We start from the raw sequence: 16,494 nt of genomic DNA on the forward strand, positions 1-16,494 counted from the left end.
AAACCATTTGAGTATCCTCTTGAACTAGAGTATCGTATGCAGATACTTTCGCTGGCAATAAAATGAAATTATTTGCAATTTAAAAAGTAAACTTCGAACGATATTTCTGTACCCGAAGGTTTCTCATTGTCCTAATGTCTAGAAACATAGTGCTTTATAAATATCATCCCCTCCTTTTTTGAACACCAAGTAAATATCATGAAGTTTTTATAAGTACGTATGTATCTACAAAAAAGTTGAATCTTAATATATAAAATCGTGTAGCACATCTTATCATTATTTTTATGTTAACAAACTATATATGAGTCCCTTATTTCATTATTACATACTTACAATGTTTAAAAAATGTAATGGAATATACATATAAATTTAGCTTATCATTTTATTCTTTACATAAGTATGAAGATGAGTTTCTTAACGTTGAAAGATTATACTGACATTTTATATGGTAAATTATATTACATTGTAGTAAATTTATATCGTGGTAAGAATTTTATATATTAATTTATATCGATTTTATAAGAAAATATAAGATTTAAAATAATAACGACTTAGTTACTTAGAAATACAAAAGATCTTTTAAAATTATGTTTAACATATTGTGTATGTGCACGAATACTAAAATATGAAGGCAATCAATGGTATTTTGCACTTGTTCTGGTATCTTGTTTTAGTAACTAATTGCATTACGCATTAAATGCATCAATTACGTAAAGAAATTCACTTCATATTAAATGCTGCATGACAAATTCGGTTTCTCTGTCGGTATCATTCATAAGATCATGAAATCCAAGACTAAATCTATCGTTTATTAGCGTAGAAGTTCTTTGAAGTCTTTTCTTCGATTTCTCGCAATTTATTCTGTGATTAAGAGGAATATAGGATTCATTTATATCAGCAAATTCATCAACTGATTGATTATGAATTATATCATTTCTGAAACATTGATCAGAGTTCGTTTCACAATTAACTACGTCATCAACTGTTTTCACATCTTCAGTGTCTTTTTCACATAAATTATTTTCATCTTTAGATGTTTGCACATTTTCCGAAACATTAAATTTGAAGACCCTTTGATTACATATATTGTCTATTATCTCTGACATGTTTACATCATGATCATCGTTCTCGTCAATAAAATCATCCGGTGAAAGTTCGTTAAACATTCTATCCAATGTATTATTTAAGTTTGAATTGATATTCTCTAATTGTAATACTTTTTCGAACTGAGGACCGCGTTTAACTTTATCACTTCTTTTCGGACTTTCTTGTAAATCATCTAATGTTTTACATTTTTTAGATTTTATTGATGTAATACTCATCCTTCGGAAAGATTCTTCTAAAGACGTAGGATCATTTTTGGAAACGAATTCATCAATTTTTCTATTATTTTCTGTTTTTGCATTTCTCTTCTGACGCCTCTTTCCTGCTTTTCGTTTTTTATCACTAGCATCTGTGTCGTTTTGTATTTTCTTTTTATTCGGTCGTTTCTTTGTTTTCGCATTTCTTGCATTTTCAAATGCTTCAACTAATTCTGGATAACATTTTTGTACAGCACTTTGTGGCTCAATACTTGCCAATTCAAATGGAATATCTGCACCATTATCACTCACATTATCTAATGTAATATATTCTTTTAATCTTTTTATCGTACTATGATCAGTCTTCCAAATAATTTCGTAACTCGCAACAGACCTAATATTCCGAACTTTCTTTATTGCTTCAGGTATGTATAAATCGAGCATTGTTAGACGGTTGTCTGCAGAAATACCAGGAAGGTGTACAAGCTGCCAACGGGTCACTAGAGGAAATATCTTCTCAAATGCATATTGTGGTTCCCAAGATAAATATCGTTCCATGAAATCCTAACATAAATCAATTTATAGTATAAATTTAGTAAGAATAAATAAAGTAAACTTATAAAGTTTTATATGAAAACTTAGTACGAATTCATTTACCTGTAGTTATTTTTACTGAATATCTATTCTTACAGGTACTGAAACTCTTTTAATAGGAAATTCATCTATTAATTCTTGGTTTGCAAAAATTTCAATAAGAAGTTTTCTTCGTAAAACAATTTAATTCAACGATAAAGCTCTTTTCTCTCGACAAAAATATATCATAAAAAATACAATATAAATATGCTAGATAAATATGTTGCATAATAATAATATAACAAGCGTACTGGGATGAAATTTCATTCATGATAGTATTAATGTGACTTTCCAAAATGATTAGAACTTTCAAATTGTAGTATTGGATAATTCGTGATGAAAATGAATTGCCATCACACTAAATATACCAACATAAAATATTACCATGATAGAAATATTCTACAAACAAATTATAAGACGAAGGAATAAACATATATCAGATTCCAGAAAAAAATAAAAGAAAAACAATCTTTCATTAAGTGTCTTTCGCCTGTTGTCCCATTTTCGAAAAAGTCGAATTTGAAAATTCGTAGCGTATGTCTAGTCTCACATGTTCTAAACTTATGTTCCCCAGAACGAGTGCATAGACGAAAACAAGGCCATGAACATATTCACTAACGTTGATTTGATTTGCATCCAAGGTAATCTGATTTATAGACTTTTTCTACTCTCTGTCAACAACCATAATTTATACCACAAATGTCAAACGAAAAAATCGTTTGATAAGTTTTGCTACTTATCATTCGTAAATCCTGTTGCATTTTTCCTTTATTTTGTTATACTTTTATGTTTCATTTATCATTTATAATAATTTATTGTTTGCATTAGCATGTTATTCTATCTAATTCTAAGATAGTAACATAAGATACCTTCCAATTTTGGACAATTAAATGCAGTAGAAATAATTATGTAAAAATGATTGCGAAAAAGATTCTCTGCTTTAAGAGAAAATTTAATAAAATTTTTGTACTAACTAATATCTTGATATCTTTATATTTCTCGGAAACGTTATCAACTTTATTAATTAACATTCCTTTAAAAACGAAATATCTATTGATATTTTATTCGATACACTTGACACTTGTTTCTCCAAGTGTTAAAAATTACTTTTGATGAAAGACAATTCCTTGTATCATTAGATTAAGAAAAGTGGTCGACAACTTTGAACAATAAAATGTAAAAAGTAAAAATTTAATACGTAAAGCATTTTGCGCTTCGGCATACGAACTAATAAACTAATGTTACATTAGAATTACATATTAGCTCAATTAGAAGTGTAAATATTTTATCGATCTTTCTCTGACAAGAGGACGGTATGATTAGAAACTACATTGACAACTAATGACTATATGTTACCGCCGCACCTACAATTTTCAATTTTTGATTGTAGTGTTATCGCGACATGTTAATATTAATAACCAATTATATACTTGCTTTTTGATAGTCTATCATAAAAAATGTATAACTGACGGATATATAAAGAGACAGGCAGACCTGATCGTCACAACGAAAACAGTGTCGAAGATACTAGAACACAGAACTCTTCAAAGAAAAAATGAAAGGTAAGATAGTTTTGGTTTTAGTTTAATTTAGTTCACGTTAAGATCGATTGGACAAAGAATAAATTTGGATTTGTTACCAAATATCTTTTCCTCGTCGATATTTTTGATCCAATCTTAATGTAATAAGTTACCACATACGATACTAATTAAAAGTGTTCCATAATTATTTTAGCAATATTTGTGCTTGCACTTACCGCTGTGGTGGCGTTTGCTTCAACTACTCCACCACCTGAATGTCCCAGTGGAAATGGACATATTATGTTCTTGCCGAATCCAGACGATTGCTCATCCTTTTATCAGTGCGATAGAGAGGAACCATTGTTGATGCAATGCAACGAAGGACTTGAATTTAACCCGAAATTGAAAATATGTGATTGGCCTAAGAAATTTGTCTCCTGTAAACGTCAGCCTTCAACGACAGCAGATCCGTCATACCATCACACACATAGTTCCACACCATCGCCAGCAACTAGTTCTGCTTCCCCTGACATGGTACCAGAGGAAGTAACAGTATAGATCCAGAGTGACACCGACCGGAATAATATGCAATCATAATTTGTTCGAACAGTACAGCATGTTGAATATAAAAATATTAATACGCAGTAATGTAAACAATATAATGTAGATTGATAATGTGGCAATTATAGGCAATAAAAAAGCATAAAAATTAACCAATATTTCATTAATTCTAATTTGATTAAATTTAACGTGACAATTACATATGGCAATTTGATTACATTAATTATTACGTAATTGTAAAAATGTCTATAGAACCGAAAATGGGCTGATTATGTAGATATGCAATTTCTATATGGTGTAGAAAAAGACTCATGTAGCCAACGCTGCGACTATTTCTTCGATTGGAACGTCTAAGTAACGATAAGAACATTTAAGTTATAGCCGTATCTATCGTCGATAATCGTCGGTCAGCTCAAATTTCTTAACTATACGACTCGCGGATCTTCTTGTGGATCAGTTTCTGGACCTCGTACGCAGTGACAATTTTAATACGGGCTTGTTATTAGCCGATGTTATAAATGCTCTTCATCATGACAACGCACCACCGCCACACATCGCTCGCTGTTTGCCAGTTTCTTGCACGTTTTAATGTTACAATCCTTGATTACCCGCCCTAGCTTCCGGATCCCGCTCCGTGCAATAGTTCACTATTCCCCAAAGTTAAGAATACCATACAGGGACAATATTTTAGGGATTAAAAACGATACAAATAGGAAGCACGTGGATCCTAAAGCCCACTACAAACGGGGTACCGCATCAGTGTTTTACGCAGTGGAGATGATACTGGATTAAGTGCTGGGGGGTAATACTTTGAAGATGACTGTTACGAAGTACCTACCAGGTGGTGATCAGTCAGGTTGCAACTGGTTGGTTGATGTTGCGACCCTTGAACGCTATTAACGCTCAAGATGGATACAGATTAAAGATGTCTATTAAGCTTGTGTTTAGTAGTTTATTTGAACTGTTTAGTATACATGGTAGAATATGAACTATACGTAACGGTGTTATACTTAGGCCAGTACGTGATGAGTCTATGTGATGAGTCTCGTGCTTGATGGCTACCGAGCTTACATTCTAACTGTCCGTCTAAGGGGTCTGTATTTGTTAACGTTTCCTGTGAAGTGGGAATCTATTCTATCCAATTCTGTAACAATCGAACTGTCGTTGGCGTCTCTCATGTAGTGCATTTTGTGCGTACATGCTCGAGGGTACGTAGCGTAACATCCTGGTTTAGTGTTCCGTTGTCATCGGGTGTTGAGGTTTAGGACACGTGATTCACTTTGGAGCGGACCCGTTGAGCACTTAGGGCGTCACTTAGTCTCTACTCGAAAATGGTATCCCGCTGCGAGTAGCCACGCACATGTTATTTAGCAATTAAATTAGAAAAATTTACCAAATGTCCAGCTGGACAAATTGTAAAATACAAATTAAATAATAATAAAAAAAAACAGCCTCTTGACGATGTCAGTTTTGCAGATATTACAACTTGCGAGGTGAAAATCTCCAACTTTCCAAAAAGAGCAGAAGCATTGTCCGTGTCATAAACTGAGTATCACCGAAAATCTCGAACAGTGAGAGTATAGATTTTAACGAAGTTTCAAACAAATAACTTTTATTAATTCTTTCCGCGGATCTTCTTTCCACACCTCATACTTTTCCAATACTTTTCCAATGCTACTTCTAATATAGTTTACACAATTAGATTAACATGTAGTCTCCAATCACATAATTAAATTTGAATAATGTGAATAATCCTTCGATGATTTCTTAAGTAGAGATTTCTTTTATTAATGGATAAAGCACTTAAGTATCCTCTTGAACTATAGTATCGCACGAAGATACTTTCGCCGGAAATGAAATTAAACTATTTGCAACTTAAAAAGTAAGCTCCAAACGACATTTCTGTACCGGAAGGTTTCTCATTGTTCTAATGTCTAGAAACATAGTGCCTTATAAATATCATCCCCTCTTTTTTTGAACACCACGTAAATATCATGAAGTTTTTATATGTACGTATGTATCTACACAGAAGTTGAATCTTAATATGTAAAAACTTGTAGCGCATCTACTCGCGAATTCATGTAAATATAAGTTGACGACACAATAGGAAACCTTGAATCTATTTCGTTGTATAAGACGAGTTTATTGTCATTCACCACTGTTTGCTGGTCGTTGTCAGATGGGTCTATTTTGTGCTGAACAACGGTACGCATGACTTAACATGAACTCCTGTATTTCTCATCATACGTCACATATATATACATATCTTTATGTATAAACTAGAGAATAGTCATTATCTACGTTTCAACTACACGATGTACATAATAACATACTATTTATTTTTACTATCTATTATATGTAAGTTTGTTAATAATATTTTATTGTAACTACAGTGTATATATGACATTATTAAATTGGACGCAGCACATGAAATGCTGGAGAACGTGCAAGACGTGCATATAATCGCGTATGTTTTAACCGATCAACTGTTTTTATTTAATTTACATCGTTTTGTTTAGGTACTTCGGTATGTATTTAATTTGTCATAGATTATAATTGGTCTTTATAATTACAGATATCAAATGAATGCAACAGCCAGGCTAATACAGACTGATAAACGCCTGTGTCTAAATAATGTTACATGTACATCTTTGATATTTAGTATTGTAGTAATTTATACAGATTATTTTTATTTTAACAAGCAATATATGGGTACTTTATTTCATTACTACATAATTACAGTGTTTAGAAAATGCAATAAAATATATATATGATATTACAAGGTATTCAATTAAAAAGACGATATCACAAGATGTATTTAAAAATGTATAATCTATTTACAACACATTTGACGTTTGTTTCTCCAAGTGTTGAAAATTACTTTTAATGAAGGACAATTCCTTCGTTATATTATTCTTGTATCTTTAGATTAAAAAAAGTGAACAACAACTTTGAACATTGAACTGTAAAAGGTAAAAATTTAATACGTAAAGCATTTTGCGCTTCAGTATACAAACTAATACATTAATGTTACATTACAATTACATATTAGCTCAATTAGATGTGTAAATATTATCTCGATATTTCTCTAAATAGAGAACGATATGATTAGAAACGACATTGACAACTAATAGCTGCATGTTACGCTCCAATTTTTGACTATAGTGTTATCACGACACGTTAAGATTAAGTATCAATTATATACTTGCTTTTTCATAGTCTATCATAAAAAATGTATAACTGACGGATATATAAATGCAAAGGCAGGCCTGATCGTCATAACGACAGCAGCGTGGAAGATACTAGAACACAGAATTCTTCAAAGAAAAAATGAAAGGTAAGATAGTTTTGGTTTTAGTTTAATTTAGTTCACCCCTTTAGTTAACCCCTTGGCCTATAACCACGAACAAGATTCGTGGTAAGGGATTTGTGCCATAAGCGAAAACCACGAGTCAGACTCGTGGTAAAGAATTTGTGCCATAAACGGAACCCACGAGTCTGACTCGTGGTAATTTACAAATTGCTAGTGATTCATTATCCACTTTGAAATAATAAATTGTTTTTGTTAACTGATCAATTGATCATGATCATGCCCTAGACATCTTAAAAACACTATTTGTCCTCAAACGTTGTTTATTATTTCACAATTCCTTTTGTAGCCCCTAAATATACATGTCATAAGTATACATTTTGCGCCAGTTGGGGCACACGGCTGAACAGATGAATGGCACGGCGCACGACCGAACTTCTTGATTACTATGGCTCGCGCAATCGGCAGATAGCGTGTAGGCCAAGGGGTTAAAATTGATTGGTCAAAGAGTAAATTTGGATTTGTTACCAAATATCTTTTCCTCGTCGATATTTGATTTGACCTAATCTTAATGTAATAAGTTATTGCATACGATACTAATTAAAAGTGTTCCATAATTATTTTAGCAATATTTGTGGTTGCACTTACCGCTCTTTTGGTGGCGTTTGTTTCCGCTACTCCACCACCTGAATGTCCCAATGAGGAAGAAGAAGATGTTGCCCTGTTTCCGAATCCAGACGACTGTTCAACCTATTATTCCTGCATTAGAGACACACCGGTGTTAATGCAATGCAACGAAGGACTTGAATTTAACCCGGAATTAAGAGTATGCGATTGGCCAAAGAAAAATGCAAGCTGCAAACGCCGCCCTTCGAGGCCACCACATCCACCACATAGTACCACATCCACAACAACAGAAGGCCTACCTAATACCGAGCCAGTTACAAGAATAGAATAAATCCAGAGTGACACCAACCTGAATAATATGCAATCATAATTTGTTCGAACAGCACAGCATGTTGAATATGAAAATTTTAAAACACACTAATGTAAAGAATATAATCTACATTATATTCTTGCTAATGTAGCAATTATAGGCAATAAAAAAGCATAAAAATTAACAAATACTTCATTAATTGTCATTTGTATAAATTTAATAAGACAATTACATATGGCAATTTGATTACATTGCTTATTACGTAATTGTAAAAATGTCGATAGAACTGAAAATGGGCTGATTATGTAGATATGCAATTCTATATGGTGTAGAAAAAAGACTCATGTAGCCAACGCTGCAACTATTTCTTCGATTGGAACATCTAAGTAACAATAAGAACATTTAAGTTATAGCTGTATCTTCTCGTGTACCGGTTTCTGGACCTTGTACACAATGACAATTTTAGTACGCCTTTGTTATTAGCCGATGTCATAAATGTTCTCCGTCATGACAACGCATCGTCCTCACACTTCTCTCGCTGTTTGCCAGTTTCTTGCACGTTTTAATGTTTCAATTCTTGATTGCCCGCTTTATATTCCGGATCTCGCTCCGTGCAATAGTTTACTATTACCCAAAGTTAAGAATACCATACAGGGACAGTATTTTGGGGATTAAAAACGATACAAATAGGAAGCAACGTAAATGTTAAAGCCCACTTGAAACAAGGAACCACAGCACTGTTTTACGCAATAGAGAGGACACTGGATTAAGTGCTAAAGGGTAATACTTTGAAGCTGACAATATAGATGTTGACGAATTTTACCTAATTTAAACTTGAGTAGTGTGAATAATCCCTCGATGATTCCTTCAGCAGAGATTTCTTATATTAGTGAATAAACCACTTGAGTATCCTCTTGAACTATAGCATCGCATGCAGACACCCCCACCGGCAATACAATTAAATTATTTGCAACTTAAAAAGTAAGCTCCAAACGACATTTCTGTACCGGAAGGTTTTTCATTGTTCTAATGTCTAGAAACATAGTGCCTTATAAATATCATCCCCTCTTTTTTTGAACACCATGTAAATATCATGAAGTTTTTATATGTACGTATGTATCTACACAGAAGTTGAATCTTAATATGTAAAAACTTGTAGCGCATCTACTCGCGAATTCATGTAAATATAAGTTGACGACACAATAGGAAACCTTGAATCTATTTCGTTGTATAAGACGAGTTTATTGTCATTTACCACTGTTTGCTGGTCGTTGTCAGATGGGTCTATTTTGTGCTGAACAACGGTACGCATGGCTTAACACGATCTCCTGTATTTCTCATCATACGTCACATGTATATACATATCTTTATGTATAAACTAGAGAATAGTCATTATCTAGTAGTTTCAACTACACGATGTACATAATAATATATTATTTATTTTTACTACCTATTATATGTAAGTTTGTTAATAATATTTTATTGCAATTACAGTGTATATATGACATTATTAAATTGGACGCAGCACATGAAATGCTGGAGAACGTGCAAGACGTGCATATAATCTCATATGTTTTAACGGATCAACTGTTTTTATTTAATTTACGTCGTTTTGTTTAGGTACTTCGGTATGTATTTAATTTGTGATCGATTATAATTGGTCTTTATAATTACAGATATCAAATGAATGCAACAGCCAGGCTAATACAGACTGATAAACGCCTGTGTCTAAATAATGTTACATGTACGTCTTTGATATTTAGTATTGTAGTAATTTATACTGGTATTTTTTATTTTAACAAGCAATATATGAGTCCTTTATTTTATTACTACATAATTACAGTGTTTAAAAAATGGAATAAAATATGCATATATAACATTATAAGATATTCAATTAAAAAGACGATATCACAAGATGTATTTAAAAATGTACAATCTATTTACAACATTCACTGTACCAAACAATTACTTTGCATTTGAACAAATACGATTTAAACATTTTAAAAGCATATTTTAAAAATATGCGATTAAAACATAGTTCATACAATAACACATAAAATTGGATACATAAATCAATCTTTGTTATTAACACAATCCAAAGTAATTATTGATAAAAAATTTCTTACCTTCACGGTAATATTTCGCTACGTTCCTTAAATTTAGTTTATCATTTTATTACTTACATAAATATGAAGATGAGATTCTCAACGTTAAAAAATTATAGTGGTATTTTATATAGAAATTTAAATCGAATTTATAAGAAAATATAAGATTTAAAATAATAACGACTTAGTTACTTAGAAATACGGAAGACCTTCACTTCAATACGAAAGAACGCACTCATATTAAATGCTACGTGACAAATTCGGTTTCCGGATCTGTATCATTCATAAGATCATCAAATCCAAGACTAAATCTATCGTTTATTAGCGTAGAAGTTCTTTGAAGTCTTTTCTTCGATTTCTCGCAATTTATTCTGTGATTAAGAGGAATATAGGATTCATTTATATCAGCAAATTCATCAACTGATTGATTATGAATTACATCATTTCTGAAACATTGATCAGAGTTCGTTTCACAATTAATTACGTCATCAACTGTTTTCACATCTTCAGTGTCTTTTTCACATAAATTATTTTCATCTTTAGATGTTTGCACATTTTCCGAAACATTAAATTTGAAGACCCTTTGATTACATATATTGTCTATTATCTCTGACATGTTTACATCATGATCATCGTTCTCGTCAATAAAATCATCCGGTGAAAGTTCGTTAAACATTCTATCCAATGTATTATTTAAGTTTGAATTGATATTCTCTAATTGTAATACTTTCTCGAACTGAGGACCGCGTTTAACTTTATTACTTCTTTTCGGACTTTCTTGTAAATCATCTAATGTTTTACATTTTTTAGTTTTTATTGGCGTAATACTCATCCTTCGGAAAGATTCTTCTAAAGACGTAGGATCATTTTTGGAAACGAATTCATCAATTTTTCTATTATTTTCTGTTTTTGCATTTCTCTTCTGACGCCTCTTTTCTGCTTTTCGTTTTTTATCGCTAGCATCTGTATCGTTTTGTATTTTCTTTTTATTCGGTCGTTTCTTTGTTTTCGCATTTCTTGCATTTTCAAATGCTTCAACTAATTCTGGATAACATTTTTGTACAGCACTTTGTGGCTCAATACTTGCCAATTCAAATGGAATATCTGCACCATTATCACTCACATTATCTAATGTAATATATTCTTTTAATCTTTTTATCGTACTATGATCAGTCTTCCAAATAATTTCGTAACTCGCAACAGACCTAATATTCCGAACTTTCTTTATTGCTTCAGGTATGTATAAATCGAACATTGTTAGACGGTTGTCTGCAGAAATGCCAGGAAGGTGTACAAGTTGCCAACGAGTCACTAGAGGAAATATCTTCTCAAATGCATATTGTGGTTCCCAAGATAAATATCGTTCCATGAAATCCTAACATAAATCGAGTTATAGTAAGAATAAATAAAATAAACTTATGAAGTTTTATATTAAAACTTACTATGAATTCATTCACTTGCGGTTGTTTCCACTGAATATCTATTTTTTCAGGTACTGAAGCTTTTTTAATAAGAAATTCATCTATTAATTCTTGGTTTGGAAAATCTTCAATAAGAAGAGCTTTTTTTCGTAAAGCAATTTCATTCAATAATAAAACCCTTTTCTCTCTACAAAAGTATATCATAAAATATACAATATAAATATGCTAGATAAAATATGTTGCATAACAATTATATAACAAACGTACTTATAAGAGTCATGGCATTTCACAGTGGTTCCACATTCTATACAACCTGATTTTGTATGCTTCTGTAGTTTACCACTATGTCCACAAGACGAACATAAATTTGGATTCAGTAATTCTGCTTCTTTATAATCTAAAGTAGTATCGGTCCTCCAACTCTTCATTCTAAAAAATTAATAGTATTTGTACATAATATTTTTGTTAGATAAAAAATACATTTTAAACATACTTTAATTTATATTTTACCGTTCAAGAATATCTTCATCATTTACAATTTTAAAAAGCTTCATAGCAGCTTCTTTACCAACTCCATTCAGTCCATCATTATAATCACAACCACATAATAAAGCTAATGCTATCATTTTATTTCTCCCTAATTCTAATAATCTTTCTATCTTTTCTAATTTATATTCATCTACAGCACCACCTGAACTCCCACGATTTCCTTGAGTACTTGTACAAAAATTTCTGTAAACTGTTTTTGCTCCATATAAAAAGCAATCACTGTCTTGACTTATGCATCCATCAACAAGCTGTAAAAATAATTATTAAAGCAGTAAGTAACTGTGATTCATATCTTTTCATGTATATAAATATTTTACCCCATCTTCATTTAAATAAGCACACATTGCTTCTGCTTCCCCATGTCCTTGTACACACGCTAAACCCATAAGTTGAAGCATTTCCTTGCATTCATTGAGAATTCTATTAAACTGTGTTCTACCTCCTTTAGAAGCAGTTTTTTTCTCGCGAAAACCAGAGCGAACGTCATTTCTCTTTGCAATTGTCTTATGTTTCAAAGTAGGTGCTTTCCCTTCCAATACAAATACTGGAGATATTCCTTGCATGAGGAGAAATGCTGTACGAAAATAGAGATTCCTGTAATAATTATTCAATCGTATTTAACTTTAAATCTAAAAAGATAATAAACATAACCAATGCAAACTCACAAACCTGAGATACATTTTTGGTTGTGCAGAATGATCAGTTACTGTTTGACTATCCACAATCCAACAACTCATGTCAATGGCTACCGTTTTTCCTTGAAGCTCAAACATTGGTTTCCTCTCGCTCAAAGGCGACAAAATATTCCAAAGATCTTTTACTCCCATTTTTACTAATTTGAACTAAAGCTTGTAAACATTTTACTACACGTATTTGTTGGGGTCTATACGCAATTGTGTGTTATGTGATACCATGTTAAAAGGATATAAATCCCTATATAGTAAAGTTAAACACTAGAAAATAGTTTATACTGTTGTATATAGTGTGTTGTATGTGGTATAAGCTTGTAGCTCTCTCTAGCGTGAATATCTTGTACGATAATAGGGTAAAACCTAGCGCGGCGAATTTAACTTTACAACAGCGTAACCGAGGCAACGAAGAAAAGTTGCTTAACAAATTTATTGACTAAGTTTCAAAATTATTTATCAGTAATAACTATGATCACTTTCAAATTTCGTATTTACTTTCGTTACCATGGGAAAGAACATTGTCAATGCATAAGTCGCTTACTCTTTAATATTACAACTTCAATCAAATTAATGTTTATTAGCATTGGTTAATAAGAAATTGTATTATTAGATAACAGACAATCGTAGATTGTCATGTAAAATCCGAGTAGAAAAATGGGCTATTCTGTGACCTAAAAAGTGAGAGAATCGTTAGAATCGTTAAATCGTAGAATCGTTGAGTCATAAAACCGTCACGTTGAAGTCAGAGTCTAAGAAAATTTCATTAAAGCGCAAATCTTTGTTAAAGTCAAATTTTTTGTCAAATTCAATGTATTATAACTCAATTTTAAATATAAATTTTATTCAAGTTAATTTTTCTCGTTGTGTATTTTTTCATTTAAACGTAGAGTTAATTTTTTGAATTGTTTGAAGTTATAACACGAGCAGAGTGTTTCAACACTCCAAAAACTGCAGCGTCGCCAAATTGCCTCAAATCTTGAAAAGGCCACGTAACAATATACTAGCAACATATTTGAGATGATAAAATATAGAAATTTTTGCACGTGTTTGTGCTTTATTCAAGATAAAGACATCTTTTTATTTGCAAGAAACTGATTTCTTTAAAGTATTCTATTAAAACGTCATATCCAAAGCCTTCAATGGGAGTCATTCATATCAAACACATAATTCTGATCCTGGCATTAAATTGAATACTTTTGTTGTAAAATTTTTTTCAAAATAATATATATATATATATTTTCTGAAACCTACTGTTATAACAGATTTTTTCTTTGTTGCTATGAATTAATATATTACCACAGACAAAGTATAACATATAAAAATAATATATACAACGGATGTGTTATCTGATCTATTTATTGTTTCACGTCTTAATTATTTGTGAACTTTATCATTTTGATATTGTTTCCAACATCATCGATTCAACATAAAATAAAACTATGTACAATCACCGACGAATTAGTCAATAGTACAATCATAGATTAATACAAGAGCAGGCTGAAAAATTTCCGGAATGTCAATAACAAATAAACCAACTCCCAACGACGATTCTGGAAACTTTTCAATCTGCTCTCGTATGTACCTACATACAATCATGTTATATTAATTATATTCATGTATCTGAAGAAATATTTTCTATAAATTTATTGCTTATATATTATATGTTTATATATTGTATTTGTTGATCTATATTATATTGCATAATATACTATTATATTTACAAAGCTATCTCCTATCAATAATATTCCTACGCTGCACATATACAATCTTTCGAATCACTTCTTTTCAGATTAACAAAAAATAAAATTACACTATCCATTATGGATTTCCCAATGAAATATCGATAAAGGTAATCGACTATCAATCTACGTGATACAAAAAGCTTTATAAATCGAAAGATTTTTAATTTCTCTATACAATTTTCGATAAGGAAAGATAAATATACAGTCTATATTTTTAACTTTTGTTCACACGCACTTTTGTAATCACGTACACAATATTTCTACTATATATAGTATATTAGTATATATACTAAAATAAGCATTATTTGGCACAAAAGAAAGTAATTGCTTTTATTTACAACTGTAATGGGAATTTAACTCTCTTGTATACATTAAGCCCTTTAGCATCTTTAGTTTAAGAACTTTTTAAATGCATTCAACTTTCTGTTTCTTTTTCAAATTTTCATTCAAATTCTTAATGCAATGAGTTTACACTTTACAATGAGTTTAGGAATGAAGAAATAGAGATATGTACATATTAGTCTACTTTAAAGTATCTGAACACCGTCTAAATAGGTCTAAATTCGTGGTATAAATGATGTCAGGAAGATTTTATACCTTGAAATAGAACAAAAATCAAGAATGACAAAAGTTACGTTATCATAGAACGTAATTTTCATTTCTGAGGTATTTCTTCATTCCTATGAAGATCGAATTTGAAAATTTATCAAATATGTATGTATTTGATTAATTCTTGATTGAAAAAGAGCGCGCAATTAACAAAAGATTATTCTACATGCGAAACTAAGTTGAAAATGTGGAATACAATTTTTTCACCTGTTGTTTCGTTTTCGACAAAACTAAATTAGAAAATTTGTAGCGCGTATGTATCCGAGTTAATTCTCAACTCAGAAGCTTATTTTCTAAAGAAACGAGGCCTCAAACGAAAAACGTAAATACATGTATTTGCCAATGTTAATTTCCATACAAGGTTGTCTATTTTCTGGACTTTTTCTATTCTCTGTCAACAATTATAATTTATAATAAAAGTCATACGAAAAAATCGTTTGATAAGTTTTACCAATGTATTTAACAACCTTGTTGTATCTTTTCTTTATTTGGTTACAGTTTTATGTTCTATTTATTCTTTATAATAGTTTATTGTTATTTCATTTTTTTTCTGATGAATTAATGTAGAATAATTCCTCACTTTTATCAACTGAAGATAATAAAAGTAGTTATATGAGAAGAATTATGAGAAACATTCTCTGCTTGAAAATACCTTCAAATAAAAATATAATTTCAGTTTAAAATAATATTTCAAGATCTTTGTTTCTCTTAAAAACATTATTAATTTAATTAAATTCCTTTAAAAAACAAAATTTATGCCGATGTTTCGTTCGATATATTTGATGTTTGTTTCTTCAAGCGTTGAAAATTACTTTCAATGAAGAACAAATTGTTATTATATTTGATTAATTAATTGATTAACTTTTATATATTTTGAATACATAAAGTATTTTATGCTTTAATATACAAACTGGTATATTAATGTTACACTAGAATTAGATATTAATTCAATTAGAAGTGATTCTAAATAATTTCTGAAATCACTATCTCAAACTTTCTCTGAGAAGGAAATCGATATGATTAGCAGACAATATTGACACTTAATAACGTTACGTTCCAACGATTCATGTAGTAGCTAATTTTTTCTTCGTTAGACTTATCACGATATGATGATAAT

The 16,494-nt window shown here is 30.9% G+C and overlaps 3 protein-coding genes across 6 annotated transcripts; 1 reads left to right on the forward strand and 2 right to left on the reverse strand.

The window, feature by feature from the left end:
* Positions 1-718: 718 nt before the first annotated feature.
* Positions 719-1,859, reverse strand: LOC100650232. The gene has a single exon (XM_020868678.2). It carries the CDS (start codon positions 1,857-1,859, stop codon positions 726-728), a length of 1,134 nt encoding a protein of 377 aa, XP_020724337.2. The 3' UTR covers positions 719-725.
* A 1,508-nt stretch (positions 1,860-3,367) lies between these two features.
* Positions 3,368-8,452, forward strand: LOC100643150 (peritrophin-1). Of its 3 annotated transcripts, none has more exons than XM_003393295.4 (2): positions 3,368-3,496; positions 3,669-4,167. In XM_003393295.4, the coding sequence occupies exons 1-2, from the start codon at positions 3,490-3,492 to the stop codon at positions 4,010-4,012; spliced, it is 351 nt and encodes a 116-aa protein (XP_003393343.1). In that variant the 5' UTR covers positions 3,368-3,489; the 3' UTR covers positions 4,013-4,167. The 3 variants fall into 3 exon arrangements, with proteins under 3 accessions (XP_003393343.1, XP_048266339.1, XP_003393340.1); XM_048410382.1 differs by lacking the exon at positions 3,669-4,167 and adding an exon at positions 7,952-8,452 and having other exon boundaries at positions 3,385-3,496; XM_003393292.4 differs by lacking the exons at positions 3,368-3,496; positions 3,669-4,167 and adding exons at positions 7,223-7,352; positions 7,952-8,452.
* A 5-nt stretch (positions 8,453-8,457) lies between these two features.
* Positions 8,458-13,238, reverse strand: LOC100652029 (flap endonuclease GEN). 2 transcript variants are annotated; one of them, XM_003393286.4, is made up of 6 exons: positions 13,007-13,238; positions 12,655-12,931; positions 12,299-12,585; positions 12,056-12,217; positions 11,810-11,975; positions 8,458-11,742 (listed from the first exon to the last, which is right to left on the reverse strand). In XM_003393286.4, the coding sequence occupies exons 1-6, from the start codon at positions 13,162-13,164 to the stop codon at positions 10,615-10,617; spliced, it is 2,178 nt and encodes a 725-aa protein (XP_003393334.1). In that variant the 5' UTR covers positions 13,165-13,238; the 3' UTR covers positions 8,458-10,614. The 2 variants fall into 2 exon arrangements, with proteins under 2 accessions (XP_003393334.1, XP_012166393.1); XM_012311003.3 differs by having other exon boundaries at positions 12,655-12,911; positions 13,007-13,148.
* Positions 13,239-16,494: the final 3,256 nt, after the last annotated feature.

Source organism: Bombus terrestris, chromosome 1 (assembly GCF_910591885.1).
Source record: "Bombus terrestris chromosome 1, iyBomTerr1.2, whole genome shotgun sequence".
Lineage (NCBI taxonomy): Eukaryota > Metazoa > Arthropoda > Insecta > Hymenoptera > Apidae > Bombus > Bombus terrestris.

Bases quoted from the DNA above. Each gene is read 5' to 3' on its own strand.
- LOC100650232 (XM_020868678.2), bottom strand. From the start codon at position 1,859: ATGGAACGATATTTATCTTGGGAACCACAATATGCATTTGAGAAGATA.
- LOC100652029 (XM_003393286.4), bottom strand. From the start codon at position 13,164: ATGGGAGTAAAAGATCTTTGGAATATTTTGTCGCCTTTGAGCGAGAGG. The intron at 12,932-13,006 runs GTTTGTGAGTTT...TAATTATTACAG, and splicing joins CAACCAAAAATGTATCTCAG to GAATCTCTATTTTCGTACAG. The intron at 12,586-12,654 runs GTAAAATATTTA...TTATTTTTACAG, and splicing joins CTTATTTAAATGAAGATGGG to CTTGTTGATGGATGCATAAG.